A 22,127-nucleotide genomic window follows, 5' to 3' on the forward strand; every position below is an offset into this window, starting at 1 on the left:
CATAAAAAGGCTTGAAATACTGATACATCTACTACTTGGATGACCTTCAAAAACATGCAACAAGAAAGAAGTCAGTCAGAAAAGTCCACATGATAAATGATCTTACTCACATGAAAGCCACAAATGGGGAAATCTCTAAAGACAAAAGGTGGGTTAGTAGTTGTTAGGGCTGGAGGACAGGCGGGGATAATAGCTGAAGGATACAGGGGTTCTTTGTGAGGTGATGAAAATGTTCTCAGATTGATAGAGGCTGCATACATCTCCAGGTAGACTGAACACTACTGGACTGCTATATTTTCTATGGCACATTACACAGAATCTGAAAAGGGAGAAAACTATGCGCTATAGAACCTACTTTGTATGATTTCAATCCCACTTGACCTATTGAGTGATGTTATTTGGCCTAGAACAGACAAATTTCTTATCTCAAGACAAAGCTGTTTAAACAGTGAGAGTGTAAGAGACACTACCAGAGACTTCACCGAATTGGTATTTCTGAAATCCTCCAGCCGATGGCAGCAATCACACATACTATCATCTGCACATAGAACATTCCTCAAGTAGACCATATTCTAGGCCAGGGGTCAGTAGATTTTTTTCTTAAGGGGCCATAATAATACCTCAAGGTCTAAACAAGAATTTGTGTCCCAAGATGGTTTTACTACGAAACCATATTTATACAATATGTTTCTGGAAAACAAAATGTATAAATTGTACTTAAGCACACAGCTTTTCTCTCATCATTCCTGCAAGAGGTTTTTCTTAAAAGACCAAGTGTCAGCTTTTAGGATGGAAACAAGATTTGCAGGTAAAAGGCAGTAGAAACAGTTGGGGTGGCCTGGGGCTTTCTACCACCCACTGCCCAGGCATGACAAAAGCAGCCAGCAAGGAAGAAACCTCCAAGTCAAGGCAGCACACAGGAAGGACAGACACCCTTGCCTCCAAGAGGCAACCACTCACACTGGTTCAATGATCTCTCTACTCATGTCCCAATATTCTCCACGAGCAATGAGCAGTTTCAATCTCAAAACATTAAACCAATATTTAAGGTTCAGAAATCGATAATCTTAATACTGTGTTTAAACAAAATTAACAAGAATTTTAGACAGTTGGTGTCTGAGATCACCGACTAGATCAGTGCCAAGTTCAGCTAAAAATTGTAAACACAGAGAAAGCGCAAAGAAGAGGTCAGAGGTAAAGTCATCTAGTCATGAATCCTCCACATATAGGATATTTAACTCAAGCTCTCAAATATTTATTAAGTATATACACCATGCAGCACCCTGCAGACATGACAGCAGTCAGTCCCCAAAGGCTAAAAGCCTGCGTGGGGGCAGAGAAACATCCAGGCTGCTGCAGCACTGGCCAGTACCTGGAAGCCGCTGCACAATGCCCTGGGGTGCGGAGCACAGCCAGGCTCTGGGAAGCAAGGGGGCAGGAGAAGGGGAGGAGAGGCTGTGTAATTACTGTCACTGCATAAGAGGGTGAGAAAGAATAAATGTCCCTATTCTGGCAATGGAAAGAAGGAAAGTAGGAAGCTCTAGGAGGAAAAGGGCATGTGAGGAGGAAGACCCCGTCCATCAGGAAGGCCACATCTTCGTGTCTGAGACCACAGCTGAATTACCACCAGTCACCACGGCTGACGTGGTTGTAAAGGTGCTGAATCTTTAAAGCCTGGGAGCGACATCGGCTCTCGTGCTCTGGGACAGGCCTCTGCAAGCCACATGCAGTCAAATCTGCAATCTGACTTTGCACAAGTAAATATCTTGTACAAGTAAATATTTCCTCTGGCTCTAAAACTCAGGTCACTGTGCCCCTTTGCTGTAACTGTTTTTCCAAAGGTGGCTAGAGAGGGAGAAGGAAAGAGAGGTTACTTGAAGGAAAAATAAGCTTCCTATTTCCTGGAAGGAGTTCACCTTTTCTTATTTACAAACAGGAAAGAATCGCAAAGCTTCTATACAGGTTAATGCCAATTCTTTACCTCAACAAACATGAAAGCCTGGCTCACTGGCACTGAATCACATTGTGGAATTTACTTTGCTTCATGCTTCTCTGAGACGTACTACACAGAATTCAATAAATGCAGTTAGTGATAAGAAATGCCATTGTGGTCACTGACAGGTTGTCCGCTGCTCCCAAGTCTACCCAAGTCACACGTCATAAGCTGCCTGGCTAACCTTTGTGCTTTTAATCCTTATTCTCCCACAGCATCCACCACAGCAGGAACTAAAACCTTTAGAGAAGGACAAAAAGGAATTTAAGGCAAACACTGCTTTGCTATTTTCTCTATTTTATATTTTCATTCATTTCCGTTTGTTCTTGCTGCTTCTATCGATTACATAAGGATATGCAAGCCATCATCCTAAAAGAGAGGAATAGAGCACAAGAAGTTCCCTTCAGCACTTAGGAAAGATGCTGTCGCAGGAATCCGAAAGATTTCCACCAGGTGACAGTCATGAAGCACAGGTCACCTTGAAATCATACAATCATTAGCTGATGACTATCATTTTCCACCGCACAACTAATTTGCCAACAAGTTCCACAGACTCTACTTTCAGACTCTGCTCTGAATCAGGTGCTTTCTTGCCATTTTTTATGCTTCAGCCCTCATGAGACAGTGGGGCCCCTCCTCTGCCCAGCACCCCTCAAGGGCTTCGGGTCTCTCACGTCAGTGCATTGTCAGCATGATCAACAAAGACCCTGCAGATCAACTCTTCGTCACCTCGGTAACCAGCCTTCGCTCTCATTTATTCCATTGTAGCAGAGTGTTGGCAAAATTATGGCACAATGACTGCATAATCTAAAACATGCTACCATACAATGGGATATAATTTCATGCATAACACATCAATTAAAAAATAAAGCAGGCAAAAGAAGACAGAAATGGATATGAATCTACATGCCAGTAGATACAAAGAGCACAAAGATTCTAGAAAACGAATGGTTAATGTGGGTTTAAGTGATTTTTTTAAAATTTATAACTGTTGACCCCTTATCTTATTTTCCAAGAATCTACTTTAAGTAACAAAAACTCATACAAAGCTTTGCTTATCAACTTTATACTCATAAAAAATTGTGAACACACATTTCCAGTACAGGGAGAATGGTTGATAAGTAAGAACATAACAAAATGTATACATCACAAGAAAATGTCTTCATAACACAACTTTATAATAATATAATTTTAAGAAAACAGGCAAGATGGCAAGCAGGCCGTTCCTGAAACTCCCTCTTTTACCTGTGAGCAACATGTGCCATAGATCAGAGAGCCGTGCAGAAGTAAGACTGACAAAGCTGTGGGACTCCGGATGACTTCAAGTTATTTTTGCTTTTTCCTTTGTATCTTCCTGTATGCCCCAAGTTCACGCCAGTGAGCTTGCATTACTTCTACAACTAGGTGGGAGGAGGTAAGGAAGGGTGTGACTTTAAAAAAAAATGAAGGAATATGTAAAGCCAAAACAAACAAAAATGCTAAGGTAGTTGCTAAATAATACAGACTTGGCGCTTTTAAACTAATTTATTTTATATTATTTTTATTTGCAATTTTATATTTTTATTTGTAATTATGACTGCAATAAAGATGACTTGACTACAGTTTTGCTTAAATTGAGAATAGTGAAGGTCGGCTATCGCCCTAAGATCTGGCTGAGAGTGCTGTTTGGGCACCTTCCCACAGTGTCCTACATCGACTGCACCCCCTTAAAGGCCTGGAGCACAGGGCGTGACCTGGACTCTTTGTCCCGCGGCGTCGGGACCATGGACAGTAACTGCCACGCCGAGGACAGGGGCTCAGATGGCCAGTTCCTGTAACACGACCCGTAAGAGCGCTCTGGCATGTGCAAACGTTCTCACTGACTGATAAAATGGCAAGATGATTCTTCTTGTTCCTCACACAGGGAACTGCTCTCCAGTTTCTAATGATCTATTAATGTACAGCTGAGCAGGAAGAAAGTGAATGCACACTAGAGGCCGCTAGTGATAAACAAGTGAATTCTGCATGCAGTGAAAAATAAATCTGGCAAGTTGTACAGAGAAAGCTGCATTCCACGCTTCTGCTACCTTCCTAAGTACTATGCTTGCAGTTAGAAAATAGGTTTTCTGCTAGAAGCTTGTCTTGTTTTTAATAAAGGAACTAAATCTGGGAATATTTCATCTGGTGGGGGCACAAATAGGGGGTTTCCTTGTGCTGGATACCCCCTCCTGAGGGAATCAGTGGATAAGGGCACACAAAAAGAAGAACAAGGCATCTGGTCCAGTTAAGTAGAAACACCCACAGAAAAAGTCAGCTGAGCGAAGGAGGAGAGTGGAGGGATGGGCACGACCAGCCCCAACACCGCCCAGGCACACCGGTGGCTGCTGGGAGAGACCGCTGCAGAAATACTGCAAGGGTCTGCGTTTGTAAAGACAAGGGTTATAATTATTGGAAGAAAGCAGAATGTTTTTATCAATAAATTTTCTAAGAGGGCTTTTTACCAAAAAACATTTTTATAAATGAATCAGATATGGACATTGATTTACAGAATCTGCAAAACAATATGTCCATTTGATGGCAAAACTAATTCCTCAACATTTCAAGGGGCAGACCAATGGTTTTTAGAAACCATTAATTGGCTGAGTGGGGATCTAATATTTACTCTTTTTTTTTTGTTTACTAGGGATCATGATCAGGTCCACATCCCAGGGACAGGTGCAAGGGGTGCTCCCCCAGGACAGGGGATGGCAAAGTTTAAAAGAGCAGGCAGGGAAGTTGTCTGAGTTAGGGCACTGTTTTGAAGCCCTTGGTTGAATTCTTAAGCACATCTGACTTTTTACAATTGATGGACAAGAGTCTTGAGAGAGAGGGCTGCAGTGTGGGTCTTTGGATGGCACAAGTACTTTAAACAATCACTTTTAAAGAGTGATGGGGCTTCAACCCCCCACCCCCCATAGTTCCTTCAGCCCTAAGTAGCACATCCCAGGGGCCCATACATACAGGGTATGGAGCACCCCAGGTTCCAACACCCTAAATGGTATCCAGCAGAAACAGATGACCTCACATCCAGGGTCAAAAAACAAGGGTTCACTGGTTGAAATCCTATGGCAGAAACACTACTTCTTCCCTACAATCCAAGGAAAGAACCGCTGACCTCATTCAATACAAGGGCTAATCACAGGGTTTAGCGGTTCAGTCAATATTTTTAATACATGGTTTTTTACTCCGGTTCCTTCAAATCCTTTTTTTTTTAAAGATATATTTGTTATGAATACAAGAACTGGGGTATAGGCCAGAGGTGCTGGGGGTGAGAGGATTCACCAGAGAGAGTGGGGAGCAGAACAGGTGGATCTACTGAAGGGGGAGCAGCAGTGGAGACCAGAGAGCTCTGCTGCACCACGTGGGTTGGGTCGGCTCTCTGGGAGGGGATCAAACTCAAGCCATAATGGTGAGAGCGCTGAGACTTAACCCCTAGGCCACCAGGGAGACCCTAGTTCCTTCAGATCTTGACTTTTAAAGATTAATGGTCTCTTGTTTATGATTTAAGTCCCCTTCCCCTTACTTCCTCTGTCTCCTACTTCCTAGGGCATATACTCTCCAGAGTTAAGCATATTAAATAGAACAGCATACATGTACATATTTATTCATAGATATGCACACAGTGATTTTTGCCTTCACAGTGGTGAATGTGTTCTGCTGTACTTAAAATACCCACTTTGCTGGTCTTCAGCAGATGCCTGACCTCTCAGGTTATAGCAACACTGAGGTCTTCAAGGAGCACTGCTTTAAACCACTCTCAGATCTCTAACCCAGGATTGCAAGTGACAGTTCAGGGCTCATCTTGATGCAGCTGCTATTTGGATACTTTCCCCCAAAATTTACTAACTAGCCACTGCTTGCACGGAATCTAGCTGTCACCTTCCTGGCCGCTGACCACTGGAAGGCCACTGCTGGCTCAGGCGCAATCCCATCATGGGCTCAGATGCATGCCCGGTAATGACATGTCAACAAATAAGCATATGCCACCTTTTGTCATAGCTATTCTGCTTATTATCAGTCCAATAATATAAAATCAAAGTTTTAATCACAAGAAAACCATGCAGGAAGGATCTCAGCATGGGTGCAAGCATGTGTGAATGTGTACTCACTTCAACGCGCATGAAATATCAAAAAGGCACCATCCCACACCTTTCTAAAAACGTGTGTGTGTGTGTGTGTGTGTATAGGAGGGGAATATTCTATTCTTAACTTTGCAATCTAACAATATATTGAAAATAAGCCCCAAAATGTGAGGAAAAAAACACAAGCTCTAAAATTGTACTAACAAGTGCTTAGAAAATAATTCAACTTGATTTTTTTTTCAAAAAGCTAAATTAAGAGAGCCACATGCTGCTCAAAACTTTTGACAAATGACCCAGGTTTCTCTGAAAAATCATCTGAAGGTAATTTATTTCTGAAGACTCCATCCACAGTGCAGGAAAAAGGTTTTGTCAAGAACATACTTTATGAAATAGAATAGCCATAAAGAACAAGGCCTCTGATTAAATTTAGTTGTAAACTGACTCCCTGCAGTTGCTTAAAACAATTTCACTCTGAAAATTTATTTTGACTTCATGCATGATCTGACAAACACAGCATCTTTGCATATACGTTTCCCCTCCTCCAATGCCCTGAAATGATTCAGAGCTATGCCTGGATAACTTTGAGGTCTCTGATTTATAGTATGTGATAACCAACAAACTAAAATATATTACTAACCTAATCCAATCAATAATTCAAGATAAATATGCCCTCAGAGTTTGTAGTGCAAGGCTCTTTAATACCTAGACTCCTATTATAAATTTTCTTTTAAATGTGCTAATCATTTTTACCTTCCATCACTTTGATTCTAAGACCCAATAACGTTGACATGCCTACAGAGCTTAGTAATTTGATTGCCTAAATACTTTTTAATAAAAACTTACCAAAGTAACTAACTATTGCTTAAGGCTAGACTTGTAAGATCAAACTAAACCAAAAATCTTGGGTTTTCCTAAACAAAGCACACGCTCTTTCTATAAATGTTAAAGCATACTGAAAGTGTATTTTTTTTTTGACTACACCATGAAATGCTTGAACATCAATTAAAATAAATTCCAAACACTGAGAAAATTATTGTCACAGGTTAACTGAAATCAGTTGTCAGATATAGTACAGGTTATACAGCTCATGATTTATGCTCAGATACTTAACAACTTATTCCAAAACAATTTTGACATTATCATGTCAACAATAAAAACCAAGTAATACTGAGCAAGCTTATTATATACAGTTTCTACTATTTACAGAACTCCAGGGTTGAAATGACAACTCTGAAATGTTGTTGGGTTCTAACTAAAAGAACTAACATTCCTCCCACAGAAGCACTTGGAAAAATGACAACAAATTCAACTAGAAGGGCAAGTCTTAAGAGTCCAGTCCATCACCTGCACTGAATAAATGAGCAAAGCATGGTGGGCCATACAATGAAACATGACTCAGCAGTGAAAAGGAGCAAGCTTCTGATACACACAATAACAAGGACAAATCTCAAAGCATGTGGTAAATGGAAAAGTCAGGCACCAAAGACAGCGAGCCATGATTTATATGACATTCTAGAAGCCCAGGCACCAGAGGAAAGCCCTGGCTGCTAAGGGACAGGAGGGAAGACATGGCAGAGATGACGGCTGTGTTTTAACCCGCCCGTGGTGGTGGACAGAACACACACCACCTCAATGCTAACAGCACCTTATGCATTGACTAGAAGAATTTTTTTTTGGATGAAATTACACCTGAACAAGCTCATTAAAAACAAAGAACCTGAGAAGCCAAATAATGCCTCCCTTCACTACAGCCACACTAAAAGCGCTCACTACCTTTCCCAGAAGTCATACAATTACTGCCTATAGAATGTTTACTGACAAGAATATTCACAGCTACAGCCTAAGACTGCTTTCTGCACACGTCCAGCTACGCTATATTTCAATTACTTCAGCTTTGAAGGGTCATCCTGCATCCTCTCAACAGATCCAAATCTTTTAGGGCCAGTCCAAGTGATATGTTTCTGGAATATTCAGAGAATATTCTCTGAATATTCCAGAAGATAGGAATCTCTCCCTGAAATGTCAGCATTGGAGTCTGCAGAGCAAGGACGTGAAAGTATCTGCTAAATATCTCCCAGCAATCAAGTCGCAGATCAGATTTTGAATTCTGATCTGACTACGAGTCCAGGCCTGCTCTCTCACAACACAGTTCCTGGCCTGCAAAGAAGGGGCTGAGAGAACAAGACTTAACAGTTGCTCCTGTGGAGACAGACTGTCTGATTCCTTCCAGGGGGTATCAGATACTTGCTGTGGATGGCTGGTTTAATTATACTGAAAAAGACTTTAGAAGCTAAATTGTAACAGCTAGCCTCCCACATTATTCAGTTATTTATATTTGAAAATTGGTTTAACCGGGTCTTAAAGAGTTAGAGTTACAACAATCCCCTCCACTTGATCACTCTGAAAGGTGGTATTGATCTGCTGATGAGAATGCATAAACCAGAAAGTCACAGGAATGCATAAACCAGAAAGTATGGAATCTTAGCTGTAAGGAAATCAATGGAGTGAGCAGAAGAGATCAAGAAAGAGCCGCGCCCTCCTGTTTCACTGTCTCATGTCCTTCCTGTGCCACCATAGTCACGAGTCGCATGTTCACATGAGTGGCCATTTGTGTCAACTCAAGGAATCTCTGCCAGATGCTCATCTTTTAAGTTGAACAGAAAATCAACTTCCAAACATTCGAATTAAACAGAACAATGTTTGAATAAAAATTGTCTTCTGTGGGGCCATTCAGGATTCAGCAACCATAAGATAGCAAACCTATAAACACCACTCCCCATTTCAAATTACCACACAATAGCACCAAGATTCGTGGTTAATTCCAGACTAGTATGCTAACTTTGACAAGCTCTAAGTCCATAAAACTTAGTTTTTAAAAAAAAACACCTCCTTCTTTAGCACTGATATTTCATGTTGCTCTCAAACTACCAGTGAATTTAAAGGCAAAGATAGTTTCATGATAAAAGACTTATCTGAACTTTTAGAGATGAACTTCATGCAGTATGTAGAGATGTTGATTTATCATGATGCACACCTAAATCTTATGAGATGTTATTATGCAATATGACTTCAATTAAGAAAATCCACGAAAATTCTAAGTCCAAAACAGCTCTAAAAAATCATTGCATTGCCAATGCTATATAATATGCAATATTCTGGAAATAAGTGAGACACAAACTACACACAATTTTGGACAAAATATGGATTATCTTTTTAGATATAAGACACATTGTCTTATATTAATAAGATGCAGTTATTCGATATTTCTTCTCTAGCATCAAGATACTTCCAATAGCTATTATAGCTTAGAATTTTCTGGCTGAAAGAAAGCTTAGTCTTTGTGACATTTCTGCTAAGATATCAATGAAAAATCATTAATTCCATAAATTCTCATGCTCATTAGCACAAGATATTTTGAGGCATGAAAAGAAGATGAATTATGATTGTGGCCTTCAAGATGCTCCCCACCAGAGAGGGAGATGAGATACATCTACATGCAGCTAAATCACAAGATAAAATGAGAAAGTAAATAATTACAAAGTATTATGCAAAGTTAAAGGACAACAGATCACCAAAAATTTATAACCAAGTAAAGGGTATGTCTTTTAGCTCTAAATCAAGGTAAAATGTGAACACAAATTTAAAAGTGTTATGATAGCTTAGGAGAGGTCAAGTCACATCAGGCTGGAAGCAGAGGGGAGTACTCCTGAGCAGGGGCTATTTTAGCTGCGCTCTGATGCATGGATAGGACAATAAGAAATGCCCCCTCATGCAATTAAGCCATCTGAGGATATCAGGACAGGACAGGAGCCATAAGAACTGACCAGCCAGAATGGTAGACTGTAATGCATTATTGCAGCACCAATGTGTACAGGCTGAAGAGTCAGCTGAGAAAGGGTCTCAGCAAAGGTAACGAAGAGAAAGGGAAGAAGAAAACAAAGGAGGAAATTGGCTGAGGCTGAAAAGATAACTAAAAACCAACGCAGTCTTTTATCTAATAACTTTTTATTGAATTATTGCATTATAAAGTAAGTTTCAGGTGTGTGTTCTTATAATTCAACATCTGTATTTGCTCTACTAAATTCACCAATAAAAGTCCACATCTCTCCTGCACTGAGAAGCAGAATTCACCAAACCCTTATTCTCACGGTTATCAGTTCAGATTTCATCCAGGACATGAAGGAGAACCTCCCCCCTCCACCCTCAGTCACCTCGTGCACTTAAACACACACCACATTACTCTTGAGCCCAAACCTTACCCCCACGTGAAGTCTCAGAATATTTTCTAATACCCTCAGTCCACATTAACTGTCCATCCTCAGTGTCTTCCTTTGTCAAAGAACCAATCATGCTGAATTCAAACTTTGTCATTATTTGCCTTATAATTTATCACATTGAATACTGATTTTCTCTTCTATTATACAAGTTTCAAGAGGACAAAAAAATGCCGTAGTGGTTAGGCATTCGTGTTTTCCTGACTGGGTCTTTAATCTGACCTGAGATTGATGTTCAAACTGGATCCACACCCAAATCAGAATCCACCAGCTCTCAGAGCAGAATTAATCCGCTTATCCAAAATATGTGGGTCACCAGTCAAAGTCACTGAAAACTATGGGAAGAGAATAAAGAGTAACTGTGATCAATGACACATTTATAAACAAATATTTGAGGAGGTAACTACAGAAAATTAATCACATTTTCTGCTGTCCAAATGGCAGAACCAATAGACAAGACCCAACGCAACTCCCTGTTACTTAGGAAGAAATAATAGAGAATATTTTCTTTTTCTTTTCCTTTCTCTCATTAACATATATTCAACCATCGTGCATTTTTTTTCCATAAGAGAAAACATTTAGGATTATTAGGAAAAAACCCTGACAGTGAGAGGCGACTCTGAGAGTCAGGATACAGGCAAACTCTCCAGGAAGGAGGCAGGGAGGGCTGAACATGTTCAGTGGAGGCTGGCCCCACGGGCACCGGGGATGCTGGCCTGAGCTCCCCCAGAGCCCTGCTCTCTGTGACTGTCCACACCAGTCCTTGTTTCCATTCCAAACATAGTGTCTTCAGCTGGAGATAATTCTCCACTATTCATGTCCATCACATTATTACACGGTATTACATTGCAGATATGGATATTAATGAATCATTTCATTCTTTCATTCTGAAGTCTTTCGGTTAAAAATACATTTAATAGGAATCACGTTTAGTCATCTGTATCCCATTAGTTTAACTGGCTAGGGTTTGAATGTAATGAGATTTATTTGAGGATTTAATACTTAGATGAGGCAGTTTGCATCATTCCCCTTTCTGTTACGCACTCCACCTTCCCCCAGGCCAGCCATGCTCCTAAGCATCAGAGCAGGAATCGCTGTGAACATATTATTGCCACTGGACAATCCACAGAAAGTACCTTCCTGATTGAACATCTTCCTGTATGGGTAGGTGGCTATTACATAAATGATATAAATCCTCTTGGAAGGCTTCCATGACTACTTATAGATGTGCTAAGAAATAACAACAAAGAAAATAATAGTACTCACTCCCCAAATCTGATCATACTTTTTGCCATCAAATGTAAACTGTGTTTTATCTTTCCAATTAATGTCCAGCCAATCAAATAAAAAAATATAGAAATCTGTTTTTCACAAGTATTCTAAGTGGTTCTTATGATCAAGGTGGAGCGAGGAACACTGTCGACACCTCTGACAGCTCTGGCGCGCATGATCATGTTTCAAGAGCTGCACCTACTATCCGAAACAAGGAGCCTTCAGTATCCACTGCTTGCCAGTAAGCCGGCTAGCAGCCTGAACCCAGGTGGCCTCCTAGGTATTACACTCTTACCTCACTGGCGAGGCACTTTTTATATCACATACTTGAATTTTTTTTTCTTTTTTTTTTTTAATAGAGGCATGTTTGTTTATTTATTATTTATTTATTTGTTTGTTTGTTTGTTTGTTTGTTTTTGTTTATACATGCACTGGGTACAGTCAGAAGCGCGGGAGGGTGAGAGAATTCACCAGAGCCAGAGCGGGGAGCAGAGCAGGCAGAAGGACCGAAGTACACTGCTGAGGGGAGCAGCGGGCGGCAGGAGAGGTCTGTGCGCCATGTGGGACCCTCCTCCGGTGGCCGGGGAGCAGCCGGGGATAGAACCGGCGCCGCAGAGGCTGCGGGCAGCTTCGCAACCCAGCGCTCAACCGCTGCGCCACCGGGGAGGCCCTACTTGAATATTTTTTCACACACTGTCCATGTCAAGTCACCAGAGGAATCCATAAAGTAAAAAAAAAAAAAATAAGGGAGTACAAAACACTAAGAATTTACGTTGTTTCCTGGCCTGTCATCACTGTCCAGTCTCAAAGGAAACTTGCCTCCCTCCTATAAGCAACCAGCTGCTTTCAAAAAAGCAGTTCAGATCTTAGAAACCTGAAGTTCAAAATGTTGATGCCATAAAGAAAAATACATCATTTCAAAATATATATATTTAACTCACCCATGCAGTATGTTACATCATATACATTTATTTTTTGCAGCAAGGAGGTGATTTTTTAAGCTATAAACATTTTATATATTTTATAACACACATGCTAGGAGGAGAACTAAATTTCACAGCTAGTCTACTTATATCCAGACTATAAATTCTTATGTTTGCCAAGAGGTTGAACTATAAACATGTTGGCATGAACTAGTTTTAAATTTTGCTTTCATCAAGCATATCTCTTAGTTAAAAATAGCTCATTAGGCAAGTATCAGGAAGATCAGACAGTACAGATACCAAATCATTAAGAAATAAATTATTTATCTCCGTGTGTGTGTGTGTGTGTGTGTGTGTGTATGGATATATAAAACTAGGAAGTAATTGAGTTAGAGTAAATTTTGCTGGACTTTACTGAACACCAATATAAAAATTTCCCATGCTCTACATCAGAATATATATTTCATTTATGAGATCAGTTTTTATTCATTTAAGATGTTTGAATATTAGTTCAAATTACCATTGGAAATTTTATTTTAATCAATGTTTAAAGTCCTCATAAATGTCAGTATTTGATCACGCTACTTATCCAGGCTTTTGCAGGGGTACAATGGGAATTTTTTAAGTAAGAATAAGATTTGTCTAGTTCGACTGAAACCACCCAAAACAAAGCCGATGTCATGGTTATACAGCTGTCTCACCGAGGAGGTTTTCTGTGAAGTGAGGGAAAGGAACAGTCACCATCCACCAAGAACAGAGTCAGCCCAACCGAGTGAGCGGGAGTCAGGGCACTGAAGGGGGCCTACCTTGTCCTCTCTCCTTCGGTGATATCATACACCCGGTTGGCACCTCCATCAGCACAGGCTCTTAAAAGAGCTTCAAAGAGAAAAAACAAAGAGCATTTCAATCTAGGAGGCTTAGACGTGGGGTTCCGGGAGGTAAAGGCTGGACAGCAGGTGCTCTGACCCCCACGCTAGCCCAGCACGCACTGGCCAGGGCGGCCCCAACACGGGGTGCTCGCATGGGGCGTCTTCTGGTTCCTCCAAGGAAGTGAGCGCCTGAGTGTGTTGTCCTCAGCATCTCCTGCACCTTCCTCTACCCCAGGAGCAGGCCTTGGGGCCGGGACAAGTGGCAGACAGTTAGGGCTGAGTTAGTATCCTTCATAGCCACTTTCTACCTAGGGCAGGCATTACAGGCTCCCATACTTCATTGGGAAATAAAGAGTCTTTAGAAAAGCAATTGCAAGTATAATATCATCTGTTTAAAAATATTAAACAAGAATCTAGGTAATATGTGAACACACTCAGGATTGTGAAGGTGGCACAAAACTGATACTTCAGAAGACAGAGAATCAAGCAAGGCCAGCTGCCTATCCATTTTATCCCTTGCTTTCACAAGCTTCCCCCTGCTGGCCCCCTGAGAGCTGGGAGCAGCGTTCCATGACAATGTTACTTCATTCTAAACCAGTGTTACTTCAATTAAGAGGAAAAAAAAATCCATTGCCATGGTTTCAGATCAAATTTTCTTTTCTCCTGGGGGATAAGAGTCAGTGTGGAGAGGTCTGACATTCCGGTTCCTCCTGCTGAATGGATCTTCTGTCACCACACAGCAGTTCAAACCCAAATCTTTAGCTCCAAAGACCCACAAACACACGGGCACCTTCAGAAGAAACAAAGGACTCTCTTGCGCTACTTCTTCATTGTATGGCAAGCAGGAAATTCCCTTACCTTGTTGGAAACATTAAACATTTTAGAGTACTTGTAATATCTGCCTCCAAATTTAAAGGCAGGTGGGAGGGTGTCAAGGATATCTACCATCTCACAGAAATTCAAGTTTCAATGTATTTCCCACTAACCCAAGAGAGAGGGACTGTTCTCTGTGTTGTGTTACACCAGAGATAAAATAGAGGCTAAGTGGCAAAAACATACTCCTTTTTCTGCTTCAGCTTCCTCACCTGTCAATGGGGATGTCACAGATTAAGGAAAGAAAGACTTCATAGCAATAGCACCCATCACCAAAGGGGACACAGCAAGCACTCAAGCAACTCAGTTCTCTTCATTTTTGTTAGAATGAAAACAATGAAAAGTCATTCCTGGGAAAGAAAAGTCAAAGCTATCAAAGCTACTTAAAAAGTGTAAAACAAAAGACATCAAAGAGGGGCATTTCATTTTACAAATGACCCACAACACACACCTCCTTATAAGGCATGGCACCCAAATTCAAATTATGCCACCAACACAGCTTGCAGAAGATCAAAGAATAGTCTTCATATTTCCCAGTGAAAACCTAACAGTTCAAAATCATCAACAGCTAAAAGGGAGAGGTCGTCTCCCATATAAAATAGGGCACAGAACAACCGAATAGGGAGATTGAAAAGGCTGCTAAGGGGAAACAGATGGCAAACTGTCATTAACTACCCCCAGAGTACACAAAACAATTCTCTACAAACAAAATCAACAAGTGTATGGGACCTGTAACATAAAACTGATCTACGGAAGTAATATGAGAATCTAAGGGAGGGGGCCTTCTGGGTGGCCTAGGGGTTAAAGTCTCAGTGCTATCAAGCTAATGCCAAGTCATTGCAGCACAAGCTCGATCTCCGGCCAGGGAGCTGACCCACATGGTGCAGCAGACCTCTCCTGCCTTGCCCGCTGCTCCCCTCAGCAGTGTATTTCGTCACTCTGCCTGTTCTGCTCTCCACTCTGTCTCTGGTGAATCCTCTCCGCCCCCGCACCTCTGGCCTGTACCCCAGTTCTTGTATGCATAAAAAAAAATCTTTTTTTAAAAGAAGAAAATCTAAGGGACAGTTTTTCTATGGTCAGGGTTATCATATGGAGTGACGTGTCCATTCTCACGACAGGTCACTCTGTACGGTGTGCTGGCTCCACATTTGCACCCGTATGTGCCAGGCCCTAAGCAGAACAGAGATGGACACAAACAGATGCAGCTCTCCAGGCTCACCTTCGAGTGAGAGAAGGGAAGGAGCAGCAACAATATGCCACTCGCCGCAGACCCAAACGACTTCCATGCAAGCATCCACAAATGCAATGGGAGAACAAGGAATGAATAGAGAAATCTTGGTGGACAAGCCTGTGGAAACGCTTCTCATTAAGCCTGGCGAAGGGCAGTGTTACTTTTACAATCAGATACCAGTTATTTCTCACGCCCAGATTTAAATCAGTATTTTTAGAGTAGATTATATAAAAAAGAAATCAATCCTTGTCCACGTATGTTTCTATTTTAAATGGCAAAGGAAATTAAAATAACGTTGAGAAACTTGTGGACATTTCTCTCTTTATCCAAAAAGTTGACAGGAGGCGCGAATCCATCTGAAAGGAAGAAATAGGTTCCAGCCTGTCCCTGAAACTTCTCTGTTTTGCTGTCATGAATGTCTGGCAAAGAAGATATATTTTACCACGTTTACCATTTTATTAATAAAAATGTCTTAACTGGTTGGCAACATTTTCCATGGGTCTAGATCAAATTGCATTTGACAAGTCAAGTAAAATCAAAGAAAAATTTTGCAGACTCAGTTAAGGAAAAGAACACAGAATGTGGAAGACTTTCCCCTGATCTTACTTACGGCTCAGGTGAACCCAAGTGCACTGCTTCTAAGGGAAAATAAGATCATTACATATTTTGCTAAATTCACAAAATTTTCTTAATAAAGAAGTGGCAGCCGCTCACTAAACTTGTGGGTACACGGACTATCACACCTATCAGTAGAAGGTTCATTCACAGCCACCACAGAGGATGAGTGTGTTTCAGTTTTTATTAGAAGAACATTAATGAGAGCTCTACCCTTTTCAAAACGTAAGTGAATAGCGCAGTACTGTTAACTGCGGGTCTCCGCTGCGCACAACTCCCTATTTACCAACCCCCCGGGTCATGGCACCCACTGTTTTATTGTCTGTTTCTGACATTTTGGATTCCTCAGATAAATGGAATCATGCAGTGTCTGTTCTTCTGTGACTGGCTTCTTTCACGTGGCATACTGCCCTCCAGAATCTTTAAGGCTAAATCACATTTCATTATATGTATATTCCACATTTTTCTCAGTCACTCATCCATCACTGGGCACTGAGGGTGTGAACACATCTGATTACTGTGAATAGGCTCCAGTGAACACAGGGGCGCAGACCTCAACTCAAGAACCGGCTTCAGTTCTTTTGGATAGACACCCAGAAGTTGCTAGATCATCAGGTACTTCTATTTTAACGTTTTCCCCCCAGAAACTTCCATACTGTTTCTGATAGCAGCTGTGGCTGTACTTCTGCATCCACCAACAATACACAAGAGTTCGTTCCAGTCTCTCCACATTCTCACCAATACCGGCTATCTTCTGTTTATTTAATCATGACCAACCTAACAAGTTCAAGGTGACAATCTCACAGTGGTTTTGATTTCATTTCCATAATGTTCAGGTCAGCAATGTTTAGTGTACCTACTGGGCACTTGCAGGTCTTCTTTGGAGAAATGTCTATCCAGATCTTTATCCCATTTCTCATTTTTGGATATCGAGCTGCAGGATTTCCTTATATATTTTGGAAATCATTCCCACCATACGGAACGTGGCTGTGAACACTTTCTCCGGTTCTGGAGGCTGTCTTTCACTCTGCGGATGATCTGCTTGCTTGCACAGAGGCATTTTGGCTTGATGTAGCCCCACTGGTCTAATTTGCTTTTGTTGCCTGCATGTTTAGTCTCCATGAAATCGTTGCCAAGACCAAAGTCCAGAAGCATCTCCCCTGATTTCCTCTAGGAGTTTAGTTTAGTTTCAGGGATTATATGTAAGTCTTCAATCCATTTTGCATTGAAGATGAGTGTTTTTAACTAATTTTTATCACTAGGAATTTTCCTTCAAAACATTTTTCTGAAAGAGCAACAATTTGCTTTGCTCATAGGAGTCCCAAAATGCATAATTAATTATTGCTGTTCAGACAAGTCTTTCAGAGTTTTGCGTGTAGCATATTTACATGTAATTATTAAGAATGCTCATGTTATTCGTAACATCCCACAAGCAGCAAGTGGAATCCTCTAAATTGTACTCATCGGGAGGGCAGAAATATTTTTATTTCAATATAAGACAAACAGTATCTATACTGAGAGTCTCCATGCGCAGTGCTGATGATCTGGTCTGTTCTGTGTCATGTGAGGAAGATTTTTATTTCTGTCAGGTCAGTGTTGCAGGTAAATTCTATTATCCTTTCCCTTTTCCACCACCTTTCTCTGCCTCTCCTCCTTAGGCACTATGGGGATAAAATGTGAGTCTTCTTTGATGCTGTTTACAAGTCTACAATCAGGTATCTCTTTAACACGTAATGACCAAGTACCTCATTGCCAAGAGAGCTTGAAAACAACCAGACATCAAACTGTTTATCCCAAAGTGGCACAAGAAAAGTTTCCTAAAAGATGGATAAAGCTCAGAGTGTGTAAAACACTCCAACAGTCAGAGCACGATGGTTCAGTGCCCGTGAGCTGAGCACATCTATGTTTGGCCTGTGTGAGCCGCCAGGAGGAATTAGGGCTGAGTACACTCTTCATGGTGAACCTGGGCTAGAGACCGGCTATGGTGTCAGACTCGCCGGCTTAGTCCAAAGTGGAGGGAAACCTAACAGGCCTCAGGGCTGCGGCACAGGAGGCTCCATCTTGCCTGCTTGCAAGATGGTTCCGCACGTGGGGAAAAACACTTAAGATCCTAGCTCTGGTCTGCACTATAGTCTGTAGGTGAATTTGTTTCATTATGAAGTGAAAAGAATGTGAAACTATAACTCTAACCAACTCCCTGGATGAATGATGCAGTACATTATTCTAGTCCCATCTCAAACACTGAGAAATGCTCTTATTCATGAGTGCACACAAAAACAAGAAAAAGTCAATGGAGAAACAAAAAGAAAATATAGTGAGATTTGTTATCAGATGATAGTTTTTAACAGAACTTAAAAAAGGATTAATTTCAACAGCTGGAATTACACTGCTGTTTGCAAACATGATGGATGTCGAGCAGCTTGCAAGCATGATGGGTAAAAATAAATATTTCATTATGCAAACTGTGTTTCTCTGTTGTGTCTGTAAATTTTAAACAATTATAAGTACTGCCTGGCAGCACATGCTGTTAGTTATTTTCACTGACTGGCAGGTAGGGCTGCTGTTTCCCCCCCTTTTTCAGCTGCAATGTTATTTGAAAATAACTTTTGGTATTTGATGACAGAAATTAAAATAACTATTTCCTTCCCCAGCAAAGTATAGACCATGAACTTCTCCCCCTACATCTTTGATCCTTGGAACATAAAAAGCAACACTGAGTAGAATTCAATAATGAAAGGAAGTGAGCGCCTCCGGGAGGGATGGCTGGCAAGTGAGAGTCACTCCTGTTCATTTCAAGAGAAGTATCCAAGCTTGTTTTAATAATTCATAAGATTTACAACCTCATTAATGCACAAAATAGTGCAATATGGCCCAGAGAAATGAACTGAGATGGAAATACTGATCCTAGTTTTAATGACTACAATCCTAAGGTGTGCCTTCAAAACAGACGACCCTCACAGCAGAGTAACGCAGCACGTGTTCATAGTAACCTGTCTGGAAAACCAAACCATAGATGGTGAAACCCAGTCTTCAAGTCAAACAGTGACCATTCAGATGTAAAAGTGACCGAGCAATCAAGTCTCCAAAGCAAGGATGGCCAGGAGGACCCAGGAAGCCCTTCAGAGTGTCACTCTGAAGAAACCGGAACAAATTTATGGAACAATTTAAAGGAAACTATTTTAAAAAGACAAGTGCTTTAAGACAACAGAGTGGAGTCTCTGCCTTTGCCTCATTCCAAAACAACAAAGTGAGAAAAAAAAAAAAAAAAGGAAATTACACCTTAGATAAAACTAGGCAAAAATCTATCACCCAATTACAATGTATGAGAAAGAGCTGCCAAAGGCAGAGAAACTCAAGCAGTGCTTTGGGAGGAGGCTGACGGGAGGCCTTTCGCCAAAGAGCCAGACTCACAGTCAAGGCTAGAACTGTTCCAGCAGGAGCACAGCAGGGTAGCCCAAGTGGGGACTGGCTCCTGGCTGCCTGCACCAGCAGCTGGAGCCAAGGCTGAGTGGCTCAAACCCACGCCCCTCTGTCTTCCTGCTGGACCAGAACCAGCGCTTGCTCCCCCTGCTCCCCAACTCAGAAACAGCTTCACATGGTGGGGAGTTGCTCTCACTGGAAGATCAATAAAAAGCAATTAGCACAGGATCTAGGATGAACCAAGAATTTAAAGCAGAGAAGAAGGAAAAGAAAAGAGATAAAAAGTATACAGGAAAAAATTCCGCCACCAAGCAAATGAAAATCCTGACCAAAGGTTTCATATGTTTTATTTTTTTTAAAGATTTATTTATTTATACAAGAACTGGGGTACATGCCAGAGGCGTGGGAGGGTGAGAGGATTCACCAGAGACAGAGCAGGGAGCAGAACAGGCAGGTCTACTGAAATACACTGCTGAGGGGAACAGTGAGTGAGACAGGGCCGAGGTCTGCCACACCATGTGGGTCTCTCCCTGGCCCACTGGGAATGAAATTGGCGCTGCAGAAGCTGCGGACAGCTTCACAGTGCTGAGCTCAACCTGCTGCACCACTGGGGAGGCCCCTGTAAATGTTTTCAACAAAAAACAAGAGCTCTTTTAAAAGATAGCACAGAATCACAGAACAAGGTGAAGTACGAGCCTGCAGAATTCATTAAAAAAATTAAATCTTTCAAAAATTTTCATAACAAAAAAAATTAAATCTGAAGAAACTATTTGAATCAGAGTGAGCATCACTGAAAATCCAGAGAGGCATTTGAGACAAAACAGAAATAAGCAAAAAGAAAGGGAAAGTAACAACAATAAATTAGAAAAGATTGAGAGGAAAAATGAGAAGACTTCTTTAATATATGCCTATAACTGCTTTCTGAACAACACAGACAAATTAAAGACAAATGTTCCTAAACTAGAAGTCTTCAACCCAGTGATTAACAGGCCAGGAAAATCCAATACAAAAGGATAATACAGAGTCAAGTCTAATTAAAGTTGCTGGAACTAAAAGATAAATGTCCAAACGCATTCTTTAGTGGGGAAAAAGAAAAAAAAAAAAATCAGGCCAGCCTCAGACTTCCCTCCAGAAACATTCACTACACCTAAGGAACTGAAATGACCCCAATAAGTGCTTAGGAAATGAAAGTGCATCCAGACAAACTGCTGTTCACATTTAAAAGAAACAAATACCCATCTTCAAGCATTTTTAAACTCACAGAATGTCAAGCCTATAGTTTCCTGAAAAAACAAAACAAAACAAAAACCTACTAGAAGAAAACCCTCAGCTCACCAAGCCTAAGTAAATAAATGGAAACCTAGGACACCAAAGCTTTCTTTGTCCATTTAATAAGACTGCTATTTTTGAATAGGATTTTGTTAATCTGAGAACCTTCTCCTTTCCTGTTTCTTGAGAATGGAGAATCAAATGCAGAGGCTGAGGACAACCATTAACCACTCGGCACGCACAGACACTGCCCTGTTCTGCAGAAGACAAGAAGTAACTGTCATTCCCACATGAGGCTCATTTATGAGATGCCAAAGGCACACCGACTGGCACAATGATTAGGAGCAAACACAACGGGGAGGAGGGAAAATGACTTCAAAATAAAACAAAAAAAAAGGCCAAAGAATGTGTTTAACCATCAAAATGAGATGGTACATCAGAGCAGCCCATGTATGCATCACAGTCAAGAGTTTTGCTCAACAGATACATGTGAATTCTATACCATGAGTCCAAGAGATATTTCGTGGGGTAAGGGAGTTTTCAAAGCTATCACTTTAGAAACACAAACTTATAAGAAAACTGGGATAAAACAAGAAAAAGTGCACCAACACTCCATTTCAGAGTCTCCATTTCAAAGTATCAATGAATCGCACTTCCATATACTCAAGAGGGAAACGGCAGCAGAGACCTGAGTCACCGACAAGGACCTGACAGAGCAAAGGCTTTGTTGGAAAGGGAAGAGACAGACCAAAGAAGAGAGCGGACAGGCCCACGACCGGAGCAAAGAGTGCACATCGAGTGCACATCAAAGCAGCGAGGCAGGTGTGTGCAGGGCCCAGCACGCACGCAGGGGTGCAGGGGAGCAGCCTGAAAGGCTCATGTTGGTAAATACAGAAAAGATGAGGTTATGACAGGGTCAGATTACAGAAGAAGCCAAGTATCTGAAGGAGGAATTCAAAGGGGATGGAAAAAAGACTGAGGACATCACAAAGGGGAAGGTGAAGGCTCGAAGTCCAAGAGATGAACGGCACTGGAAAGGAAAGTGGAATCGGAGAGCATGCTTGAGAGATAAACCGTAATCAGTGAAGTAAGGTGGCAGCAGTGAACCTGTGGAGTTAAAGGTGAATTATAAGACACTTAAAGAAGGGGGGAAAAAAATCAAAGAGGATGAAGACACCAGGAAGGGGAGAAAGAAGAGAAGCCAGCATCAAAGATGACTCGGGGTGTCCATCTCGGAAGGCAGCGGCGCGTCTGAGCCCAGCATCTAAAACACATAAACACCCATCTG

General features: G+C 41.3%; 1 protein-coding gene across 5 annotated transcripts in view; it reads right to left on the minus strand.

Moving 5' to 3' along the window:
• TPK1 (thiamin pyrophosphokinase 1) overlaps positions 1-22,127 on the minus strand; it is a 240,503-nt gene that overhangs the window by 150,303 nt on the left and 68,073 nt on the right. For 3 of the 5 annotated variants that reach the window (XM_037515134.2, XM_037515142.2, XM_054692747.1), the window contains one exon: positions 13,369-13,438. The exons of 1 other annotated variant lie outside the window; for it this stretch is intronic. In XM_037515134.2, the coding sequence (XP_037371031.1) occupies positions 13,369-13,438 (70 nt within the window). Of the gene's footprint in view, positions 1-3,238; positions 3,394-10,589; positions 10,703-13,368; positions 13,439-22,127 lie in introns of those variants that run through there. One more of the 5 variants, XM_037515157.2, reaches the window with a different exon arrangement.

The sequence above is a fragment of the Talpa occidentalis genome, unplaced genomic scaffold, assembly GCF_014898055.3.
Source record: "Talpa occidentalis isolate TD23 unplaced genomic scaffold, MPIMG_talOcc4v2.1, whole genome shotgun sequence".
NCBI lineage: Eukaryota > Metazoa > Chordata > Mammalia > Eulipotyphla > Talpidae > Talpa > Talpa occidentalis.